This window comes from Colobus angolensis, unplaced genomic scaffold, assembly GCF_000951035.1.
Source record: "Colobus angolensis palliatus isolate OR3802 unplaced genomic scaffold, Cang.pa_1.0 Scaffold240, whole genome shotgun sequence".
NCBI lineage: Eukaryota > Metazoa > Chordata > Mammalia > Primates > Cercopithecidae > Colobus > Colobus angolensis.
The window spans coordinates 504,452-517,166 of NW_012115600.1; the positions used below are offsets into that span (position 1 = coordinate 504,452).

General features: G+C 51.5%; 1 protein-coding gene across 4 annotated transcripts in view; it reads left to right on the forward strand.

Moving 5' to 3' along the window:
- Positions 1-1,995: 1,995 nt before the first annotated feature.
- Positions 1,996-12,715, forward strand: part of EPHB2 (EPH receptor B2) — a 136,799-nt gene continuing 126,079 nt past the window's right edge. For 3 of the 4 annotated variants that reach the window (XM_011945545.1, XM_011945544.1, XM_011945547.1), the window contains exons 1-2: positions 1,998-2,056; positions 4,976-5,660. In XM_011945545.1, the coding sequence (XP_011800935.1) occupies positions 2,000-2,056; positions 4,976-5,660 (742 nt within the window). In that variant the 5' untranslated portion in view covers positions 1,998-1,999. Of the gene's footprint in view, positions 2,057-4,975; positions 5,661-12,715 lie in introns of all 4 variants that reach the window. The other variant, XM_011945546.1, reaches the window with a different exon arrangement.

Genomic DNA, 12,715 nt, shown 5'->3' on the forward strand with positions numbered 1-12,715 from the left:
CGTGTCTCTGGCTGCGGCCGATGAGAGAAAACAGGTTAAAAGTTCAGCCCTTGTTCTCTCCAGGAAGAAAAATCTGTAGCATTCGGAGTGTGAAAAGGAACCCTTTTTTCAGCTCCAAAGCTGCATAATAGAACTTCCCTCCAATTTGCCATCAAAAAGATGCCCTTGGCACTGGCTCCACCGTCCCTGGCACCCTTACCCCACATCCCCTCCCTGTGCCATCCCCCAGTGGAAAGGGACACAGTGACCACAGGCGGTCATGGGGATGCCAGTGCACAGGGACACAAGCCATAGGCGGTCGTGGGGATACTTCTGCATCCGCTCTTGTCAGCTCATGGGTCTGATTGGGGTCACCTCTGGCCAAATGCTTCCTCCTGTCCCCACCCTTTATCCCCTCCACCCCTGCCATAGTTCAAGCCCTAATTATCTGCCATTTGGACCTTCTGAGCTGCCTGGACACTGGGCACACAGCCCCAATCTCCTGGTCCTTGTCATTTAGCCCAGACCATTAAACTAACTGTTTGAAGTGCCTAAAAGTTTATAGGCTAGGAGGCAAGACACCTGCACTTCCCACTGTGCCGCCAACTCCTATGCAATCTTTGGAAGCCCCTTCTCATCCCTGTGCTTCAGTTGCCCTGTCTCCGAAAGGAGGCGGTTGGGCTGGGCCAGGGACAGCATCTCTGGTTCATATTTGTTTCCTGGAATACTGTGGCAAGAAGTATCATGTGGCCATAGTATAGGAATTGATGAGTGATGCCTGCCCTGGGCACAGAATTGGAGCATGGCAGCAAGCATACCTCTTACCCACTCTCACCGAGCAAGGTGGTGTCACTGTGACCTTCTAGGTCTCTCCCCCTACTGTCTCATAACTATTTATATTCATACCTCCTCTCCACTACTAGACCAGGAACTGCTCCATGGTAGGGTCTTGCTGGCCACAGTTTTCTCTCTCAGGGTGCCCAGTGCAGTGCCGGGTACATAATGGGCATCAGGATATTTTGTTGAATGAATGCTTGAAAGGGGTTCATTTAAATTCATTCGGTGTATTGCGATTCCATTCAGAAAGTGTTTGGAAGCCAGAGAGGCCAGGAAGGGGTAGAAGAGAGGGGTCCTGAACCTGACCTGGGGAGAATGGGGGTCTCTAGGGCCATGTGGTTCTTCTTCCCCTTAGGCCATGTGGCTCCCTGCAGCTGCTGGAATTGGGGGAGGCAAGTGGGGCCCAGGATGGTCCCAGATGCTGATGTGTCTCCTGAACCCCCACAGGCCATGTGACAGTTGGCCCCTACTGGGTGCAGTGCTTGCTCTCAACACTTCTCCACTCCCAGGACCCTGTCCTGGGGGGCAGAGTTGCCTGAGCCCTGGGGGAGGGACTTCAGCCACGGGAACATGATGGAAGACTCCAGGTTTCTAGAGAAAGGGAGAGTGTCTTGACAAGATGTGTGCGCCAGAGGGGCAAGGAGGGGAAACTGGGGGGGTCTCAGCTGGGACACAAGAACAGCCCCTCTAAGGCCCAAGTTCCAGTTTTTGAGAGTTTCATGCAAGCTGAAAAGCAAACAGCTCCCCAGAGTTTGATGTTTAGTGGCAAGACCCAAGAGTTTAGTGGCAGACCCTCTGAAACCCATCCAGTAGACCCCAGGTTTAGTGGATGTAAGACCCTCCCCATCCAGAAAAGAAAGGGAAGGACAGTACTTAAGTTAGTGGGATTAGACTGGCGGAGAGGTAGAGCCTGACCACAATGTAAGGATGGACTTGGCCTGGAGGGGCGGGGCCTAGAGGAGTGGCATTAGATGATTGGCTAGGCTGTGGGGGTAGGCGGGATAATGGAGTAGAGAGGCGGAGTCTAAACCAAGGGAAGTCTGGAGAATTAGCGCCAGATGACTGGGGCAGTGGAAGTAGGCAGGGCTCTCTGTAAAGAAGGATGAGGGCCCAACAGAGAGATTGACAGCACCTGGTAGGTGGGGCGGGGCGGTGACTCTTTGCTCTCCCCACAGAAACGCTAATGGACTCCACTACAGCGACGGCTGAGCTGGGCTGGATGGTGCATCCTCCATCAGGGGTGAGTCAGTGGTCCCCAAACCTTGCATTGGTCCCCAGGATCCCTCAAACCCTGCTGCAGGGCCTGAATGCCCCCTCATATTCTAACCCCTTTCCCCCTTTTCAGGGCCCAGAGCCAGGCCTCTCTCAGCCCCACCCTCCCAATCTCCGACCATTGATGGAGCCATGATCCCCTACCATTGATGGAGCCAGTTACCATGACAACAGGCTGGATGCTTTCAGCCTTTATCCTGTGGAATCCTTAGGGTGAGGCTGAGAAGTAGGTGCTCGCACTACCCCCGTTTTACAGATGAAGAAAGTGAACTGTCATTTCCTGAGTACCCACTCTATGTCAGATACTGTATTAAGCACCTTTATACACATCATCTCTAATCCCACGGAGAGGAATTATCTCCATTTTACAGATGAGAAAACTGAGGCTCAGCAAGGCATGGTCACCTGCCCAGGGCCCTATAGATAATAAGTGAGGGGCTAAGGTTTGTATTCAAGACTATGACTGAGTCCTCTCTGCCTGCTTTCTGGGTCCCCATAACACAAAGCTCCCCATCCTTTGGCTCTTATCATCCTAGGGTCTATGCTGTGAGCTCTCCAAGAGCAAACTTGGGCATAAGTTGCAGACTGTGGGGTCAGATAGTCCTGAAAATCTGTCTTAGCTCTGCCACTCACCAGCTGTGTGATTTGGGGCCAGTTCCTTAATCTCTCTGAGCTTTAGTTTCTTCATCTATAAAATGGTGATGATGTTTTAGACCTCACAAGACTGTTGTGAGGTTTTCCTGCGAAGTGTCTAACACAATGCCTGGCATAGACTGGGCTCCCGGTCAAGGGAGCTATAATCATCATCATCATTGTCATTGTCATGAAGTTGAATATTCATCCCTCATCCCCGTGGTCTCTGGGGAGGGCTCTGGACTCTACAACCCAGCCCTTCCCTTCCCCCCACCCCGGTTGCTCCACTGGGACTCAGCTGCTGCCCCAGGGAACTGCGTTCCTCCCACCCCCCAGGCCTGTGTTCTCAATAGGCAGGGCCCCAGGGTCAGGCCGCTTTCTGTGGCTCTTTCTTGTCACCAATTTTCCATCTGCGAAGGCGGCTGGGCCCACAGCCCCACCCTGCCAGTAATGAGGCCAGGCTGGGCTGCAGGGCCCCCGGACGCAATTATTTGGGGTGTTTAGGCTGCAGGGCCTCCGCATGTTAATTAGAGAGAGGGGAGAAAGGCAGAGTGCTCTAATTAAGTGTTCTAATTAAGTTCTGAAGAAGAGCAGCGGTTGTAACAAGGGGCTGACTTTGTCACATGGTGCCACCAAAAAAAAAAAAATTAATGCAATGTGGGGAGCTTCAGAGTCGCCGTTGAAGAAGAGGCTAAGCCAGTCAGCTCCAGACCTGCCCTCCCCGTGTGCACTCACCCTTCATCGCACCTGACCCTCCCCAGGCTGCCAGTCCCTGCTCCACACTCACAGACTTGGCCCAGGGAATCTGAGTGGCACAGGATAAAGGATACCCACTTGAGGGGGACACCTCTTCCATCAGCTGCCACTCCCACAGTCACATTTGGCAATTGGAGGCCCAGGAGGGAGAAATGGCTTGCCCAAGGTCACTCATCAAGTTAGTAGAGCTGGGACTAGAACCCGGGACTCCTGGGGCACACTTGGGGTCCTTGTGTTTCCAGGTAGCATGGGCAAGCACATGAACAGCTCTGGGTCTGTGTGGCCTGGGTCAAGTGACCTCACTTCTGGTCTCTACTCCCTCATCCTCTATAAAAGGAGTCTAACCATATAGACCATGTGTGATAATCATGCCAAAGAAATGAGATTCTGTTAGCGTGCCCAGCCCCGGACGTGGATGGGAGAGGGGACTCTGCTGTTGGGGCTCCTTTGGGTCTACCCCAGGTGAAGCCAGCCAACACCAAGGGGGACACAGGAGAGGGACAGGAGGAGTGGCTGCCCTCAGCAAGCTCTCTGTCCCACTGACACTGGCCCAAGAGGGCTGAGTGTACTGGGCACTCACGCAGGGAGATTGTTGCCGAAGGCCCTTGGGAAAGTTGGTGAATGTAAACAGCAGCAGCCAGAGAGCCTGGTGTAGAGGAGACCAGAGACGGTGCTCCAGGAGGGCACAGAAGTGTACAAAAGGCTCAGCAGTGGGAACAAGCCTGGTCCATGAGTGTGAGGAGATAACCCGGGTCCGCCCTAGGCCCTTCCCACCCCAACTTTCCACCACCTGGCCCAGCCCCCTGCAGCAGTGAGGCTTGGCAACTCTCTGCTGGGTTTGTGAGATCCCAGGCTGCCCCAGAGAGGGTACAGGAGTACCTTCCCCAGGCAGGGAGGGTGGGCGGCCTCCCTCCAGGTACCCGAGAACAAATTCTAGCAGCCGAAAGCCCCAGAGCAGAGCTGTTCTCATGGGGAAGGACCCTGTCCTCCCCATCATCCTAGGCATTCACTGAGGATGAGGATTGTCTTCCTCCATCAGACTGAGAGTTCCCAAGGGCAAGGGCTGTCTCTCCCTGATCAGACAGGGGGCTCTCCGAGAGCAGAGGTTCTCTCTCCTCCATCAGACTGGTAGCCCCCCCCAACCACAAAGCTATGTCTACTTTCATCAGAAAGAATTCCCTAAGTGGGGAAGGATTCTCCCTATTTTCCCCTTCCAGGTGGGAACTTCCTGGCCAGAGTCCCTGTCTCCTTTATCAGATTAGTGTGCCACTGACAATAAAGGCCATGTCTGCCCTGTCAGCTGGCAGAATACCAAGAGAAGGATGTGTGCCTTTCCCACCTGATTGGCATGTCTCCCCCATCAGATTGGGAATTCTCTGATGTCTTCACCATTAGACTGGAGGATTCCCTAAGGCAGAGTCTGTGTCCTCCACCTTACACTGAGTGTGTGCTGGGGCTGAGCCCTTACCTCCCTACCTGACGAGCATTTTACCCACAGTGGGAAGAGGTGAGTGGCTACGATGAGAACATGAACACGATCCGCACGTACCAGGTGTGCAACGTGTTTGAGTCAAGCCAGAACAACTGGCTACGGACCAAGTTTATCCGGCGCCGTGGCGCCCACCGCATCCACGTGGAGATGAAGTTTTCGGTGCGTGACTGCAGCAGCATCCCCAGCGTGCCTGGCTCCTGCAAGGAGACTTTCAACCTCTATTACTATGAGGCTGACTTTGACTCAGCCACCAAGACCTTCCCCAACTGGATGGAGAACCCATGGGTGAAGGTGGATACCATTGCAGCCGACGAGAGCTTCTCCCAGGTGGACCTGGGCGGCCGCGTCATGAAAATCAACACCGAGGTGCGGAGCTTTGGACCTGTGTCCCGCAGCGGCTTCTACCTGGCCTTCCAGGACTATGGCGGCTGCATGTCCCTCATCGCCGTGCGTGTCTTCTACCGCAAGTGCCCCCGCGTCATCCAGAATGGCGCCATCTTCCAGGAAACCCTGTCGGGGGCTGAGAGCACATCGCTGGTGGCTGCCCGGGGCAGCTGCATCGCCAATGCAGAAGAGGTGGATGTGCCCATCAAGCTCTACTGTAATGGGGACGGCGAGTGGCTGGTGCCCATCGGGCGCTGCATGTGCAAAGCAGGCTTCGAGGCCGTTGAGAATGGCACCATCTGCCGAGGTAAGGACCAGGGCAGGGCACGTGCCCCTGCACATGCGTAGAACTGGTCTTGGCTGCAGACTCGGGCTGCAGACTTGGGCCTGGCCTCTGAAGCTCAGAGCTGACCATGAGGCACTCTAGGGCCAGGCTTTCCAAACTGGCAACCATCGCTCAGCTTCTTAGAGGGAGGCACTTGAATATAGCACTTCCTGAAAACGATCCATGCACATCCTGCAGGTGGTATTCCAGATGATCCGGGTTGGCATAGGATAAAGGTTTTTTGTTTACGTCATTATACGAGTATGTCAAGTGGTGTCTTTTTCTTCATTTACAAAGGTGATATGGTTCCCCTTTTAAGAAAACGTATGTTACAATAAGTAACATTTATATATTAATAAGGTTACATTTTTTAAGCTTTTACTCTGTCAGTATAGACTGGACAATGCTGAAGTGACAAAACAATAAAAGTTTATTTCTCCCCTTAATGCTCCATATCCATTGTGGATCAGCTTGGGACTCCTCCCTCTGAGAGTCAAACGGATGGAGCCACCATTCCGGATGTTGCCATCCGCAGGGCAGACGGATGGAAGGAGTGTGGCAGATGGAATACCAGCTTTAAAGCTTCCACCTGGAATGCGCCCCCGCCATAACCTCTGTGTGCATTTCACTGGCCAAAGCAAGTCACAAGGTTACTTCCTATTCAAAGAGATGGAGAAGTGTGATTTTACTGTGAGCCAGGCCCACGACTCCCCCTTGAACTATATGCTGAGCACTTCTGTGACTTAATTCGTTTAATCCTCACAAGGACCCTGTGACAGAAAGTACTGTTGTATATGAAGAAACTAAGGTTCAGAGAGCTTAAGCAGAGACTAAGTAGAGGATCTGGGATTCCAAAACCCACCCTCTTAACCACCATACCACACAGTTAGCTTAAGGAGAACTATTAAGTAAGTATAAGTGATGTTTGAGTATGGCAAAGAACCGTGAAGGTGGTCTGCAAACACGAGAAGTTTGTGAGAGGTACAGCCTGGTGCTAAGAAGGCTGTGAAGGTTGAAGGACCTGGGTTAAATCACTCCTGCCAGTTACTAGCAGTATCACCTTGGCCAAGTGTAAAACCCTCCTTCCTAGGTTGGTGTGAGGAGTCAGGAACTTGATGCATGCAAAGTACTTGCGATGGTTTCCAGTACACAGGAAGTGCTTAATAGATGTTAACTAAATGGGAGGATGTGTACAAAGCCCAGGTGCTCAGCCTGTGAACTGTGGTGGTGGTGCTGGGGGTGTAGGGGACTTGAAGCTACCTGTGTCATGTCCTCTTGCATTCTCCATTGGATTCAGAGGTTGGGGCCAGATCCTGGGGTGCCTCAGATGCCAGGCTAAAGGTTTGGACCCTAATCCAGTATCCTTGGAGAGCCAGGGAAAGTTTAGCCTGGGGTGGCTGCAGTGATCCTCAACCCGATAAAATGCTTGTTAAATCTACCAGCTCTATGGTTCCTCCCTCTAGCCCTCTGAGATAAGCAAGGCAGCTTTTCAAGATACCTAGAAGGACAGATGGGGGTGCCAGAGACAGGAGGAAGGGGCCTATAGGGGAACCATTGTTGTCATCTCAAGAGACAGGGGCAGCCTGGAGTGGGGCGTCCACCAGTGCTGGGGAAGAGGAGAGGTAAGATCAAAGGATGTTTTGCCAATGAAAGGGATGGGATGGGAAGACAGGATGGAAAGGGAAGAGAGGGAAGAATCACAGGGAACAGGGCATTCCAGCTTGCACGAAGGTGATGGTTCTAGGAAGGAAATGGGCAAGTTAGGAGAAAGGGCTGGTTTCTTGGGGAAGATAACAAATTTGGTTTTACGTCCTTGGGTGTAAAAGTGCACAACCTTGGGAGACGGCAGTGGTGAGGCAGGGTATGGGTGGCAGAGCAAGTGAATGGGAAACCAGCCACTCATTTTTGATGGTTTGTTCATTCATCAAACTTTTACTGAGCCTGCTCTGTGTCAGGCTTTATGCTGAGCATCAGGCAGTACAGAGAAGAATCAGACTGTGGCTCTGCCTTCTGGAGCTCAGAGTCTAGCAGGGGAGATAGACATATAAATGTACAAAGGTGGTGATGTGTTAGACTTGTTTTAATAGGAACTGCTCAGGCTACAGTGGGCACAGAAAATGACAGAAGGCTTCACAGAGGAGGTGACATTGGAGCTGAGTCTTGGGTGGGTGGCCCAGGAATGCTGGAGGATGGAGCTGCATGAATAAAGGCCTGGGAATGTGAATCAACTTGGCCCATTAGGGAGGCAGGTTTGGTATGGCCATAGCTAAGGGCTGGAGGAGGGGTGTAGGAAGAACTGCAGTAGGCGGGGTATTCAGATGAGAAGATATATTCGTTACCTGTTGCTGCATAAAAATTATTCCAAGACTTAGCAGTTTAAAACAACCAACAGGTCAGGTGTGGTGGCTCATGCCTGTAATCCTAGCACTTTGGGAAGCTGAGGCAGGAAGATTGCTTGAGCCCAAGAGTTTGAGACCAGCCTGAGCAACACAGTGAGACCCTGTCTCTACAAAGAAAGAAAAAGAAAAAATTTAGCCAGGTGTAGTGGTGTGCATCTGTAGTTCCAGCTACTCAGGAGGCTGAAGTGGGAGGATCGCTTGAGGCTATAGTGAGCTATGATCATGCCACTGCACTCTAGCCTGGGTGACAGAGCAAGACCTTGTCTCTAAACAACAACAAACGTTCATTATCTCATTGTTTCTGAGGGTCAGGAATCCAGGTGTGGCTTAGCTGGATACTTCTGGCTCAGATTTTCCTGTGAGGTTGCACTCAAGGTGTGGCCTGGGGCTGCGGTTTCATCTGAAGGCCGGACCAGGGAGGGGTCTGCTTCTAAGGTCACTCACGGAGTTCTTGGCAGGACTCTGTCCCTCACCACATGGGCCTCTTGCATGTGCAGTGACATTCCCCAGAGTGAGAGAGCCAAGAGAGAATACCAGCAAACACCCAAGACAGAAGCCACAATCTTTTATAACCTAATCCAGAAGTGACATCTTGCCACTTCTGCCATATTCTCTGCATTAAAAGCAAGTCACCCAACTCAGAGTTAGAGCTGCTCCTTGCAGATGGTGAGGGTGCAAGGGGGGGCAGGGGTAAGGTGTGCCCAGCCCTGGCTCCCTTCCAGGTTCCCTTCCACACCCATCTTCCCCTGTACCTGACAGCCTCCCCAAGGCCCCAGCCCAGATCAGCCATCCTCGGAGTGTGAGTGGGGGCCAGTCAGGGTGTGATTAATGAGCTCAGGGAACCCAGAAGGACACCAGCTGTTGCTGTGGCCTGTGCTGCTGTCACCCAGATGTGAGCCTGCTGCAGGCCAAGCCCCATAGGCACTGGCCCCACTGGAGCAGGACATGCAGGAATGGTGATTCCAGCTCACATTCAAGTAACATTGGTCAAGTGCTTTCTCGTCCTCTAGCTTAGGGCTTCTCAATCTTTATTGTGGATCAGAGTCACCTGGTTAGTTGGTTAAAGTGTGGGTTTCTGGGTCTGACTCAAATGTCTCCCCCAGGTCTGGGAATGTGGCTCTGAGATGGGGGGGCCAAGAATCAGCAGGGTTTGTTTTTCGTTTTTTGTTTCGAGACAGGGTCTCGCTTTATCACCCAGGCTGGAGTGCAGTGGCGCAATCTCAACTCACTACAAGCTCCACCTCCTGGGTTCAAGCAATTCTTGTGCTTCGGCCTCCTGAGTAGCTGGGATTACAGGTGTGCACCACCACGCCCAGCTAATTTTTGTATTTTTAGTAGAGATGGGGTTTCACCATGTTGACCAGGCTGGTCTCAAAATCCTGGCCTCAAGTGATCCACCTGCCTTAGCCTCCCAAAAGCTGGAATTACAGGCATGAGCCACCGTGCCCAGCTGGAATCAGCATTTTAAAACAAGCAGCCCTGCCTGATGATTCGGTACCAGGACCATGAACTCAGACACACGATATAACACATGTTTGGACCAAGCTGGGACCTCAGGCCAAAGAGAGGACACAAGCCCAGCCCCACCACCTCAGGGATCATCCCCGCTGGGGCAGTGGAACATTAGCAGAATCTCTAAGAGGATGTGGTTTGAAAAGATGCGTTTATTATTGAGATATAATTTAATAGGAAAACATCCATTGCTTTGTTAATATAAATGAGAGAAAATAAGGCTGGATTAAGTCTTCTTGGCAGATGGAGAGTGGGGGAGTCTTCATAGGGAGCGGCCACCCTCCCTGGTGTGGGCGGTGATGGTGTACAAAGACTTACTAGTTCCCAATACAGTGAGTGGGCTAAACTGATTCAATCTCACCGACTTCCTCTGGTGCCTACTGTGTACAGGGCACAGTGGGAGAGGGGAGGGGCCTGGGGAAGCCAACCATTCAACACACGTTTTGAGTAACGTCTGTGGGCCATTTAGCCCTCTAACAAATATGTATTGCGTGCCTACTATGAGCCAGGCACATTCCAGGTGCAGTCAGATACAGAAATGAACAAGACAGGCACATTCAGTGCCCTCCCAGAGTTTTTAGTCTGAGTCGGTGGATAGGAGAAGACAGAAGAAAAAGTCAATGAGCAAATCAATAAACTAGTTGCAGACTGTGATGAGTGAAGGGGGTAAGAACTGTGCAACAATAGAGAAGAAAAAGTGGCCGTGCTTCAGGAAGGGCTCCCTGGAAGAGATATCATTGAACTGATGGGCCTGAGAAGGCTTGGGGGAAAGCATTCCAGGCAGAGGATCCCTGAGAAACCCTGACACTCAGGGTTTGGTCTGCAGTGGCTCCTGGGTGAGCAGGGGACTCAGACACCCAGGGAACAAGGCAGAGTATGGTCCTGCCACAAATGAGGTCCATGCAGGCAAAGTGCTTTGAGGACATGAAGAAGAAGGCATCTTGTATGACTGGCCATCTTGGAAGGCTTTAGAAGAGCCATGTTCCCTCCCCAATGCCAGTCCCCACTGGGGCTTCCCGCCAGCAGGTCTGCTGGGAGTGGCAGAAGGTGTCCCTGGAATGCCTGCTTTGCGGCAGCCACCTGCACCCAAGTCTGTTTCTCTGACTCTTTCCAGAGTATGATAGATGTGACTGTGAATGTGACCCTGCCTCAGTTTCTCCAAGTCTGCCTGTCTCCAGATCCCTGTTCTCCTTGGTCTCTCCTTACCCACCTCAGTCCCGACTTCCACTAGCCCAGCAGGAGACCCCAACCTAGTCTTCTTTGGGGACCTTGCTCTGTTCTCTCGCAGTGGCCAACCCGCATCTGTGAGGGATCTGGAGGCGGTTCCGCAGTGAGCATGATTGCTGCGATGCTATCAGGCGTAATGGGATTTTTAATATTTAGCTTGGATGGGGAGAGGGGCTGCTAGCCAGGGTGGTTGCACGCACATGTTGATTCACTGGCTCCAGCTCAGACTCCCCAGTTCCCAGCTGCTGAGTTTCTCCTCCCAGCCTCTCCCTCTTGTCTGCCCTGCCCTGCTGTGCAGCTCCTGCTCTCTCCCCAGCTCATGGCCTCTCCTTGACCTTGGCTTCAGAGACCTGCTTTCAAACCCCAGCCCTGCCTCTTGCTAGCTGTGTGACCTTGGGTGAGCAACTGACCCTCTCCCAACCTTTGTTTTCTCATCTGCAAAACAGAATAAACAGAGGCTGTTATACAGAGTAAATGAGAAAATACCCAGAAGAGTGTTTTAAAAATAAGATTAAGGACTTTTATGAACACTGTCTTTGCCTGTGAACTTTTTTTATTTTCCTGATTAGCTTTGATTTTGAGGAAAAAATAACTTTTCTTTATCACAAAAGCAATGCAGGTTATTTGTAGAATCTTTAGAAATTACTGATAAGCAAAAAGGAAGAAACTAAAATCACCCATAATCCTATCATCTAGAAATAAGCACTGTGAAACAAACTGGTGTAGGTTCTTCCAGGTGGATTTATGTGTATTTACACATATTGATTTTTTGTTTTAAGAAAAAATGGACTCCTGCTTAAACTACACGAGTTTTTTTTATTTTTTATTTTTTTATTTTTTCTTTCAGAAAGAAAGTATCTCACTATGTTGTCCAGGCTGGTCTTGAACTCCTGGCCACAAATGATCCTCCCACCTCAGCTTCCCAAAGTGTTGGAATTACAGGCATGAACCACCATGCCCAGGAGGAGAATTTTTGACAATAATATTTTGTGGACATCTTTGCATATCATGTTAGAGCTATAACATCATTGTGGGGAAGCTCTTAGGATCCCATAGAATAAATGTACCATAACTTATTTACTACTGCTCTGTTGATTGACAGATAGATTGCTTGCGGTATTTCACTATCTTAAACAAATGCTGGGGTGAGCCTCATTGTCTCTCTGTCTTTTTGCATGGCTGCTGCTATTTGCGTAGGATACATTTCTAGGCGTGGAATTGTAGGGTCAAAGGGCATGCACTTTTTTTTAGAGCTTTTGACTAACATTGCCAAATTACCCTCCAGAAAGGCTGGACCGAGTTACCCTCCTAGCAGCTGCCTTTGAGAGTGCCTGTTTGCTGGCATGCTCTCCAGCATGAGATGTTATGCCTGTGGCTTTATTTTCTGTTTTACTCCAGAATCCTGTGCTTCCCAGCCAAGGGAAGGAGGGGCCAGGGGTCCTTTCTGGGCCTTCAGAGTTGGATCTTCCTTCCCACCCTGCTTTCAGCTCGAGCCCTTCTTACAGAGGCTGGACCAGTGGCTCAGACGTGTTTGGGGGAGCCCGCGGGGGTGGGGTGCGGTCAATGGGGTGGGCTCCGGGAGGGAGGCCGCCAGCTGGCAGCCTGTGCTATGCTGACTGGGGAAGGGTGTGAGAGTTGGAATGCTGGGTGGGAGGGGAGGCCTAGACCCCCACACAGAAAATTCTGCTGCTTCTCTTCAAGGACAGGGTGGAGACACCCAGCTGAGGGAAAAGGAGGGGGTACGGACAACTCGGGCAGACCCCCAGGCTCAGGCCAGGGCTGAGACCACACAGGCCAGCCTTTTGTGAAGGGAATTGGATAGGGACCATGGCCAGTGTACTCAAGCAATTCAGGCCTTTGCTCTTAAAAATGGGAAAAATTCTACACCGTACTCTCCAG